The 12,016-nt window shown below is 42.6% G+C and overlaps 1 protein-coding gene across 1 annotated transcript in view; it reads right to left on the bottom strand.

Moving 5' to 3' along the window:
- Nucleotides 1–218: 218 nt before the first annotated feature.
- Nucleotides 219–12,016, bottom strand: part of strn4 (striatin, calmodulin binding protein 4) — a 133,225-nt gene continuing 121,427 nt past the window's right edge. Inside the window, exons 17-18 of the mRNA XM_028792904.2 lie at nucleotides 10,939–11,141; nucleotides 219–3,822 (exon numbers count right to left, since the gene is read on the bottom strand). Coding sequence (XP_028648737.1) covers nucleotides 10,972–11,141 — 170 coding nt within the window. The 3' untranslated portion in view covers nucleotides 219–3,822; nucleotides 10,939–10,971. The remainder of the gene's footprint in view (nucleotides 3,823–10,938; nucleotides 11,142–12,016) is intronic.

The raw sequence follows: 12,016 nt of genomic DNA on the forward strand, positions 1-12,016 counted from the left end.
TTTTGGAGGGTGCACCAGTGCAAATAACGCAGGACAGCCTCCAGGTAGTAGCGGACTGGCTGCACACACGTCAAAAGTGGAAATGTTTTTCTTTTTGTCCCGATTAGTCATATTCCACTCTGGAAACGTTTCATTTTTATTGTTAAAACGTATTTGGGCCTTTCAGAAGAAGAGAGTACGACCTTTTTACACTTTAAATCTGACATAGTAACAATATCTTTTTCCAGTCTGAGGTATTATGTTCATAATGGCGTAAAATGAATAGTCGGCAGAAGTGCAAGAGAGGATGCCGATAACCATTGGGCCACTCTAGTGAGAGCCCTTCCACGTCCCGTCAATCATCGTGAACGGAGTATGAGAAAAGCATCACAATTTCGATAAAAAAAAAAGAAATTATACAGAAGAAAGGTTTACACGTGGAAAAAAAAAAAAAAAAGGTGCCTTCTCCACATGCACAAGCCAGTTCAGGTAGGCATCAGCCTTCATTGCAGGGCCTAGTATTCATCGTCACTGCCGGCAGGTTATTTATTCACCCATAGGTGCACAACTTGAAATGAAGCTTTTGGGGGTTTTTTTTTCTGCTTAATGTCTTTCCCATAGGCGACGGATTCTGGTGGGCCTCTTGTTTGCAGATTTATTTACTGTGGGAAGAAGGCCAAAGTGTAAAAAAAATAAAAAGAAATTATTCAGGCGACAGAAACAGACGCCAGCTGCAAGATACGCAGCCCCTGTTATGATAAAGTCCTGACCTGCTGAATCATAGAGAGATTTTGGTCAACTATGTGCTGTAAAAATAAATATAAAAAGAAAGGAAGATGCAAAAAGCAGATAATAATGACCTGAACAAACTGAAGGCTGCCCACCCGCCTCTCCCTTTGTCTTTAATGAACTACAGGCAGGCCTGGTCACCACTCACTGCTACACAATACTTACAATGGAATTTACACTTTTTGTTTTTCTTCTACTCAGGCACCTTAACACCGTTTCGCCACATCTCCCCCACCTAGTGGGGTTGAGGGGGGGGTCCCATAATTGTTCACAGAATAACAAAGAAAAACAAAACAAAGCATACCTTGTGACGGGAACGTCAAAGGCATTAATTAGGCCGAAGCGAGTTTTTCCTACGTTACTGTGTGGCAGGTTTTCTTAGGGGTGGGTTCACAAATTCGGTGTTGGGCTGACGTACCAAGAAATTCTTCACAAAGAAGAGAGGAGCTGCTCTGAGCTGGAAAGGAAACTCAACGCACCTGCAAGAAAACTACAAACAGGAAGTGAACGCAAACTTTCCTTAAATGCCTGGAAGTGGAAAGCTATATTTAAGATTAGAATTAAAAAAAAAAAAATTAAAAGAACAATGAAGTCTTAAAAAAAAAAAATTGGTCTTTTAACCCTTTCCCATTAATAATAAGAAGATCACGGTTCTATTTTGAACAGATCACTAAATGGAAGCGGTGAACAGTGCACCGTTCACAGAGCCTGTTGATGGCTCCGCAGGCCTGTCACCCAAGCTGTGTGCCCACCACATCCCTCGAGTTGCCGCGCCCAATAAGAAGAAGCAGACCACACGGACGTACAACATTCAACGACCGTTTTCTATGAAAACGAACACAATAGCTTTAATGCGCCGATCTCACATTTCACTTCTCATTTAACACCGCACTCTGGAGAAGTGGGTGAAAATCTGTTTTGCTTTAGTGTTATGCGACTCTGGTGCCGCCGACATTCCCCACGAAATATAAATTAAAAAAAACGTCATGTGACGCAGCAGCCATTGTAGGACACAGTCCAGTTTGCACTTTTATGTCCTCGGCGGGTCACTGACAATTAAGTCATCCATACCTGACAATTAGGTGTTCCTATAAAGCTGACGAGCTACCAAATACACTGCTCCCAATCGTGTATGGTTAATATTTGCAGACATGAAAAATCATATTTTACAAGAGCAGCATCATCCATCGTTTTAATATGTGCAACAACTTTATTGCCGTATGCAGCACGACTGCTGTAGTAGAAAAAGTTCTGGATCGGTAAAAAGCGACCCACACTTATTGAGAGCTGTGTCACTGATAGTGTCACTTCAGAAATGAATCTTCCACCTGTCCAGTAAGAAATTAATGGACTATTATAAACATTTTTTTTAATGGACTACATTTTTTTTTTTTTAAATGGACTAGATTTAACATTTATTTTTTTTATCTCCACCAATAACTCTCAGATTTACTTCAATGGCTCCAGAAAGGGCAGCAGCTATTTTAATCAGAGCCCTGGAATGAGTAGGAGCTCTTGCGTCAGCCATATACACTTCTGGCTAAAAGGTAAGCTAACACTTGGGGAAATCGCAAAAATTAAGGAATTCTTTTCCTATTTTTTATGTCAGAAGAAATGGAAACTGATCCCCTACATTACCGAAAAGGGATGAGACGACCATCAAGAAAAACGGGCTGCTCATTCCCAGGTATCTCAGGCATGCATTCTCCTTCATCCCCAGGTTGCGCTTTATACATCTTTAGACTTATCTCAGTCCTCTCTTCAATATAGCAAACCTTTTTTTTAAGCCATCTAGAATGAACAAAAGAGCAGTCACTAATAATATACTAATATCTTAATGTATTTAGTCATCACGTAGCAAAGTGAAAAAATAACAAAGACGAGACAAAATGGCGAGTAAATGAAATACACCTTATTATAAAGTTCTCGCCGGTGAAACAGAACAAACTGTCGGGATGGATAAAGCCAATGTGATAAAAATGCTGAGTTTGAAAATCAAATTAAAAGGCCGCGAGAGGGACAGGGACAGATACAGAGGAGAGCGCAAACTCCCTGAGGACAGGAGCCAAACAAAAAAAGTGAAATTTCAACATGCTATGCTATGAAATGCACACTTGACAATTTTGTAGTCCCTGATTTGAAAACTGTTTTAGCACCAGGAATAAATTACATAACTTAAAAGAAACCGTAATGTTTATCCTTAACGTGAAAATACAAATCACACTGTGGTCTAAAATTTGGGAATTATTTTTACCCCTTTCCGAAAAAAATAAAAGGTCCTAGAAATACAGACGACCTACTGAACACGGCTTCACAGGAAAAACCTAAAGTGGTAGTGGAAAGAAAAATCAAAGCTACCCACTGCTGGATGGGAGAAATAGACGTGGGGAGGGGGGGGGTCTTACGGTGACCGACGGCAAACTGCTCAGGGAAACCGCCGTCAAAACAGCTTCTTCGAAGAGGAACGCTGGAGAGTAGCAACATAGAAAAGGTCAGAGGTAACCGCACACCTAATCCTGTACAAAAAGCAGGGGAGGAGAAATCGACGATTCTGATCAGCACCTGTTCTTTACGTCAAGTACATCAATTTGTTTTAATGTCGACGGCCTCTGAAGAAAGGAAATGAAGATCCATTCAGGTACTAAAATCGTCTGCAGTTTATGACGACCATCTTGCGTTAGTGTTCTGTGCACCACGTCTCCGAGAGGCCACGGACGCGGGTTTACACTTGCATCAGATTCAGGGAGGCTTGCGGAGGACGTCTTCCCAGAGTGCCGCAGAATGCGAGAACATCATCCGTGGAAATGGAAGAGGACTTCGGAGAGGTCTTTTAATGGTGCAAGAGATACCTTTGGGTGCAGGTGGTAGAGCCCTGAGCTGCTTTTTCTGTTTTTGCGTTTCATTTGTTAACATTTAAAGCAGCAACAGTAGCAGACGTCGATTCAATAAATGAACCTGTAGAAGATGACAAGCTGAGCACACGGTCTGGGTGGGAGAAGGGGGGCACAGAGTGTGTTCCACCCAGCATGGAGGTTCAGTCTCTTGGTTGCTAACCTGAAATACAAGTAAACAGCTCAATGTTAGATTCAACGTAACATTATAACAATCTGTTAAAGAGATTTCACAACCGCACCAAGGATTTGAAAATAATTCACCTTAAATACACAGTTACAGTTGCCTTATGCATGGAATAGCTGCCATATCAGTGGTTCCCAAACTCGATCCTGAGGACCCCCTATGGCTGCAGATTTTTGTTCCAACCACATTCACAACTGATAACAACTGATCTAATTGAATTAGCTGCTCTTTTTATTTACTCTTCTCTTATTCTGCATTCAGAAAAACACAACAGTATGGTTATTACATTTACTAGCTTCGCTCGCTAACCCCTAGCCCGACCCAGCAGCGCTACGTGCCGTTGTTAAGAGGGGAGCTGAATGCACCCCAAGGAGACGCGGCCGCTCCTCCGAAACCCCTCTTAAATGGTGACACAATGGGAAACAAATAACAGTTGGTTTTTTTACCTCCTCTTTGCTCGATCAGCTGCTGGCTTGCTGCGTGATCTGCATCTCGCATGGCGCTTCGAACGTTTAAAAGCCGGTACAGCAGCTGTCCTTTTGTCTCACTGCCTTGTCACTCTTCTCCCCCAGACATCCTCAAACACTATTCGATCTCTTTTCGTTGCTCTGTTATTTCACCGAGTAATAATTTCCATTTGTTTGCGCTAATGTGATCTTTACTCTCCTTTTTTTGAGACTTTCGAATTTTCCTACTTCCATTATCTCTAACCTGCTCTGCATATGTATCACGGGACTTGCTTCCAAAGGTTGTAAGTATGACGTGACTTGACCGTCTCATGGGACGTGAAAGTGTCTCTCTGTTTCTCTTCAAAAGATACATTTACAAGACATTTAGAAATGTTTCTATTTTTTTCCTAAAGCTATAAACGCTTAACTCTCTTTTGTTGTTTTCTTATTATTTTCCCCTTTACCTGTGTAGTTTGCTCCCATCATTTAAGCCTAAGGCTCCAGCAGACCCCCGTGACCCTGTAGTTAGGATATAGCAGGTTGGATAATGGATGGATGGATGGATTTGTAAATTTGCTCACTTAACAAAGAAATGAACAGTCTCTAATTGTTATGGTGGTTTCATTTTAATGGAGAGAGACAGAATATTAACCACAAATCCAGAAAATAAAACACATGACATAAAATTTATAAATTGAAATGCATGTCATTGAGGGAAATAAGGATTTGATCCCCTACAATCCCGCCAGAGTTCAGGCTCCCACAGATTACAATCAGTCAATCAGATACTCCTGATCTGAATTCATTATGTGTGTATAAAGCACACCTGTCCACAGAATCAGTTTCTTTCATTCCAAACTCTTCACCACCATGGACAACACCAAAGAGCTGTCAAAAAACATCAGGGACAAGGCTGGAATGGGATACAAGACCATCAGCAAAAAGCTTGGTGAGAAGGTGACGACTGTTGGTGCGATTATTCAGAAATGGAAGAAATCTAAAATCACCATCAATTGCCCTCGGTCTGGAGCTCCATGAAAGATCTCGCCTCATCATGAGAAAGGTGAGGGATCAGCCCAAAACTACATGGAGGGAGTTTGTTAATGATATGAAGGCAGTTGGGACCACCACAGTCACCATTAAAACACTACGCTATAATGGATTGAAATCTTGCAGCGCCCACAAGATCACCCTGCTCAAGGCGGCACAAGTACAGGCCTGGATGTTCAATGGCAAACTTAAAGACAGGCCTGCACGTGAGCCTTCTTGATCAAATATTTATTTCCCCCACTGTAAAATAAGTGTAGCATTTGCAAATTAGAGGAGACATGACTGAAGTGTTTAAAATTACGAAGGGAATTAGTCCAGTGGATCGAGACGGTGACTTTAAAATGAGGTCATCAAAAACACGGGGACACAGTTGGAAACTTGTGAAGGGAAAATTTTGCACAAACATTAGGAAGTTTTTTTTTTTCACACAGAGAACCACTGGCACTTGAAATAAGTGATCAAGTAGTGTGGTGGACAGTAAAACGTTAGGGACCTTCAAAACTTGATGCTATTTTAGAAAAATCAAGTGGATAAGACTGACTTTGTTGGGCTAAATGGCCTGTTCTTGTCCAGATTGTTCAAATTAAATAAGCTCGGTTTAGAGTCTTACTTATGACATGATCCATCTTTTAGGGGATCTGTTTCCTAAGATATTCTTATTTAGACACTTTTTAACACTGGGAACCACAGACACCTGGAATAAGTGACCAAGCAGTGTGGTGGACAGTAAGACTTTAGGGACTTTCAAAACTCAACTTGATGTTTTTTAGAAGAATTCAGTGGATAGGACTGGTGAGCTTTGTTAGTCTGAATGGCCAGATTGTTCTAATTTTCAAATAGCCGAATGTATGACAGAAGACAAGCTCTGCTGAAGGCATACACTGATGTGCTTCAGTTTTATGACAGGAGACTTGTCACTTAATTTTCATTTAACTGTATGCAGATGCATATTTAGTGTTGTGTAGCAACAATATGAATGTAACACCAAAAGTTCACCTTATGTGAAGGATTTAAGAGTCGTAGCAGACTTGACACGATCAACTGCCAGCCAGTGTTGAGAAGCCATTAAAAAGGCTAACAGAATGTCAGGTTATATAGTGCCTTGATGTGTGGAGTATAAGTCACAGGAGGTTCTGCTCAAGCTTTATAACACACTGGTGAGGCCTCATCTGGAGTCCTGGGTGCTGTTTTGGTCTCCGGGCTACAAAAAGGACATAGCAGCACTAGAGAAGGTCCAGAGAAGAGCAACTGGGCTGATTCAGGGCTACAGGGGATGAGTTATGAGGAAAAATTAAAAGAGCTGAGGCTTTACCGTTTAAGGAAAAGAAGATGAAGAGGAGACCTGACTGAAGTGTTTAAAATTATGAAGGGAATTAGTCCAGTGGATCGAGACGGTGACTTTAAAATGAGTCAAGATCACGGGGACACAGTTGGAAACTTGTTAAGGGGAAATTTCACACAAACATTAGGAAGTTTTTCTTCACACAGAGAACCACAGACACTTGGAATAAGTGACCAAGTAGTGCGGTGGACAGTTGGACATTATGGACTTTCAAAACTCGACTTGATGTTATTTTAGAAGAATTAAATGGATAGGACTGGCCAGCTTTGTTGGGCTGAGTGGCCTGTTCTCATCCTGATTGTTCTAATGTTCAAACAACCTACATACATCCTCCCATATTCTTTATATATCCCATCTCTAGATTACTTATAATAATAATAATTTAATTTATATAGCACCCTTCCCATGCTCCAGGCACTTCTAGAATACCTAATACAATATAAATGCTATGCAAAGAGTTGTCATATTGTATTGTTTAGGGAATTAGGTCTTTGGCAAGCGACATGCCACTTTTCAAAAGATCAAAGGTTTTTATGTTCCCATCGAGAGACTGTACTTTACACTCCTTCTTGACCTTTGAGGGATTACATTGACCACTTAAATGCTATTTTTAGGAGTCACTTTATGTACACAAACAAAGGGGGCACACAATGTGATGCCAAGGGCCTCACAGCGCCTTACAGTAGGGACTGCCGACTGAACAGCTTATATTTTAAAGAAGTGCGGAGCCGCGCCTGTGTTAAGAGTATCAAGAATAATAGTTTTGTGTCTTGGAAGTTTAGTACTTAATTTACAGTGAACGGATTACCTGCAGCCAGTCTGTGTGTGTGCCCAAGTCGTTTCTAGCTTGTGCAGCCATTTGTGTGCGTGTGTGCCACATATAGATAGCCTTACTTACAGTGTTTAAAGCCGGTGCCCTGGCCAGGTGTCTGCAGGCTGATGGATGCACATACTGTACTTTTACTGGATCGGGGGGAAACAAGGGATCAAGGAAGTCCGATTTCATTTTAATTTTTTGGTTAGTGGTCTGGGCGGCACGGTGGCGCAGTGGTAGCGCTGCTGCCTTGCAGTGCTGGGTTCGCTTCCCGGGTCCTCCCTGCGTGGAGTTTGCATGTTTTCCCCGTGTCTGCGTGGGTTTCCTCCCACAGTCCAAAGACATGCAGGTGAGGTGCATTGGCAATTCTAAATTGTCCCGTGTGTGTGCCCTGTGGTGGGCTGGCGCCCTGTCCAGGGTTTGTTTCCTGCCTTGCGCCCTCTGTGTTGGCTGGGATTGGCTCCAGCAGACCCCCGTGACCCTGTAGTTAGGATATAACAGGTTGGATAATGGATAGATGGTTAGTGGTCATTAAGTTTTCTTTGTTTAAATGTTTTTATGTCCAGGAATACGTACAGTTGTGTTCAGAATAATAGGAGTGTGTTTAAAAGAGTGAATAAAGCTCCAAATCCTTATAATAGCTTTTATTTCCATACACGGAAATGCATTGGGCACACTGCACATTCAATTCCAAATCAAAGCATGAAGTTTATCAAATTTGTGTTATTCCTTTACAGAAAGTGAAGAAAAGGGAATATTTTTAAACACACTGCTATTATTCTGAACCAAATCATATGTGTCTTTTGTGTTTTGTTTAAGAGCTGCAGGACTATGGGAAGTGGAAAGATGGAAACCATTTCCTAGCTTGTTGATTGGTACTGCTCAGGAGCCGAGGTAGGGTGTGTGAGCGAGAAAGACATTTGTTTTTATTTTAATAAAGGAGACAATTTCCAGAAAATGGGGTCAATCGATCTATGGGGTAGAAGAAGGGTGCGTCACACGAGTAGAGCCAGACTCCAGCTGCTGACCTCCAGAGCTCCACTCCATTGAGGAGGTTGTCACTTTGTATTACAGTGATAACACCTGGATAAGATTAGAGTCGAGGGGAGGGCTACCTGACTCATGTGACAAAAAACCTGCAATCCAATTGGCTGTCCGGTGAAGATACTGAATGGCAGAGCTCTCACCTGAAGAGCAGTGTGGCAGCTCAGCAATTCCCTGCCTTATGGGACGTATCATATGAGACGTTTCATTTAACGTTGGGTATGCCAACATTCACATGGATTCAGCATAGTACTCGGGGTGTGGAAAATATTTCTAATATTTTTGATCCATGGTTGGCTGAACTTGCGGATGTGGAACCCACTGATACACGGGGCTGACTGAACATGTACAGTATCTCACAAAAGTGAGTACACCCCTGACATTTTTGTAAATATTTTATTTTATCTTTTCATGGGACAACACTGAAGATCTGACACTTTGATTCAATGTAAAGTAGTCCGTGTACAGCTTGTATAACGTTGTAAATTTGCTGTCCCCTCAAAATAACTCAACACACGGCCATTAATGTCTTAACCGCTGGCAACAAAAGTGAGTACACCCCTAAGTGAAAAATGTCCTAATTGTGCTCAAAGTGTCAATATTTTGTGTGGCCACCATTATTTTCCAGCACTGCCTTAACACTCTTGGGCATGGAGTTCACACGAGCTTCACAGGTTGCCACTGGAATCCTCTTCCACTCCTCCATGACGACATCACGGAGCTGGTGGATGTTAGAGACCTTGTGCTCCTCCACCTTCTCCACAGATGCTCAATAGGGTTTAGGTCTGGAGACATGCTTGGCCAGTCCAGCACCTTTACCCTCAGTTTCTTTAGCAAGGCAGTGGTGGTCTTGGAGGTGTGTTTGGGGTCGTTATCATGTTGGAATACTGCCCTGCGGCCCAGGGAAGGGATCATGCTCTGCTTCAGTATGTCACAGTACATGTTGGCATTCATGGTTCCCTCAATGAACTCAATGCACTCATGCAGCCCCAAACCATAACACTCCCATCACTATGCTTGACTGTAGGCAAGACACACTCGTCTCTGTACTCCTCACACACGCTTGACACCATCTGAACCAAATAAGTTTATCTTGGTCTCATCAGACCACAGGACATGGTTCCAGTAATCCATGTCCTTAGTCTGCTTGTCTTTCTTGTGCATCATCTTCAGAAGAGGCTTCCTTCTGGGACGACAGCCATGCAGACCAATTTGATGCAGTGTGTGGCGGGCATATGGTCTGAGCACTGACAGGCTGACCTCTGCAGCAATGCTGGCAGCACTCAGACGTCTATTTTCAAAAGGCAACCTCTGGATAGGACGCTGAGCACGTGCACTCATCTTCTCTGGTCGACCATGGCGAGGCCTGTTCTGAGTGGAACCTGTTCTGTTAAACCTGTCACTGTATGGTCTTGGCCACCGTGCTGCAGCTCAGTTTCAGGGTGTTGGCAATCTTCTTATAGCCGAGGCCATCTTTATGTAGAGCAAAAATTCTTTTTCTCAGATCCTCAGAGAGTTCTTTGCCATGCTGAACTTCCAGTGACCAGTATGAGAGAGAGAGAGTGTGAGAGCGATAACACCAAATTTAACACACCTGAGACCTTGTAACACGAACGAGGTCACATGACACCGGGGAGGGAAAAATGGCTAATTGGACACAATTTGGACATTTGTCACTTAGGGGTGAACTCACTTTTGTTGCCAGCAGTTTCCACTGTGATACAAGCTGTAAACGGACTACTTTACATTGGATCAAAGTGTCATATCTTCAGTGTTGTCCCATGAAAAGATAAAATAAAATATTTACAAAAATGTGTGGGGTGTACTCACTTTTGTGAGATACTGTAACACAAGGAACAAAAGTCTATTCAGTTACCTTAACTATTTCTACACTGTTATTTTACTACTCTTTAGCTTCACACGTAGTATTTTTTGCCCCAATAGAAAGCCACAGGAGGTCTGAGTCCACCTTGGCTCCATCTTGGTAAAAGTCAGGAACGTAATCTGGACGTGACAAGATGAAATTATCAGAAAGGGAGAATAACATGCATGCAAATTTTGCAATCTGTTTCTTAACTCAGTTAAGTGCAAAGCTCAAAGGACACAGTAGAGGAACTGGAACCACCGCACCGACTTGACAGACTGCTAAGTATTTGGGTGTTTTTTAATTACTGCTACTCCCATGTTAGTCAGGCAACCCACGCCCATACGTTAAAACCAGAAAAAGTGGTTTAACATAATGATTATTGTCAATACCAGGAACTGAGAGAAGGGACATTTCTTAATAGTTTAAACAACACAAGTAATTACCCTGCCTTTCCAGTAGCACATGTAGGACATCAGACAGGAAGGCTAATATGATTAAACCCCACAGCAAACGCTGAGTGCCGTACCTCATCCAGACACACATGACGTAGGTGGTGGGGCTACACAAAGATCTTAGCCAGAGCGTCGGCCCCACCACTGGCAATGTACGGCTGACTCGGGTGAAAGGCCACATCATGAATCGCCTCGTCGTGTTTCTTTCGGTGGGCCGTGATCTCCTGCACACATGTCCGGCTGTCCAGCATCCAAAGACGCACTGAGCAGTCGTGACCTGGGAACAATGAATAAAGCCAAGCATGAATTACTAAGGTCGGAGAATAAAATGACACACCTTTTTTCCTAAAACAAGGAAAGCTGAAACACAATCGTTCTTTGACAATGGAAAAAAATGATACAAAACAATTGAATTAGCACAATTAGGGCAAACCACTGTAAACATAGCTGTCACTCTAACATTACTTAGTGGCGTGACTCGGATTGTTGATTGCATTTGATGTGCCACCCCCAATTTCGAGGGACCAACTCATTTAAATCCCCACTTGTTTAGCCTAGAGGCAGTTTTCAGGACTTGACCAAAACAAACCATTTGTTGCTCATCACCCATTGGTCAGATACGCTTCAGGGCTTCTGGACGGTTGTCCTATGGACATATGAGGTCTGACAGTTAAGTTTGTGAACTCATCCTAGAAAAAGTGCTATGTACCTCAATTTTCAAATATCACTACTTGTCACCTTCGAAGTGCTCCCCTAGCAAAATTAGACAGGTGCATAAATTTGGGCACCCCAACAGAGACATGACATCAATACTTAGTTGATCCTCCTTTTGCTAATCTAACAGCCTCTAGACACTGTCCTCCTATAGCCTTTGATGAGTGTCTGGATTCTGGATGGAGGTATTTCTGACCATTCTTCATACAAAATCTCTCCAGTTCAGTTCAATTTAATGGACAGCTTGCTTCAAATCATCCCATAGATTTTCGATGATATTTAAGTCAGGGGAATGTGACGGCCATTCCAGAACATTGTACTTCTTCCTCTGCATGAATGCCTTTTGTGAGCTGCGGAGCTGATCGCACATCCAGAGAATACAGACGCTGCTGGGAAAACCCCTGAAAAACGTTGACAGAATTACCTTTCTGGCGGCTC

Source organism: Erpetoichthys calabaricus, chromosome 1 (assembly GCF_900747795.2).
Source record: "Erpetoichthys calabaricus chromosome 1, fErpCal1.3, whole genome shotgun sequence".
NCBI classification, from domain to species: domain Eukaryota; kingdom Metazoa; phylum Chordata; class Cladistia; order Polypteriformes; family Polypteridae; genus Erpetoichthys; species Erpetoichthys calabaricus.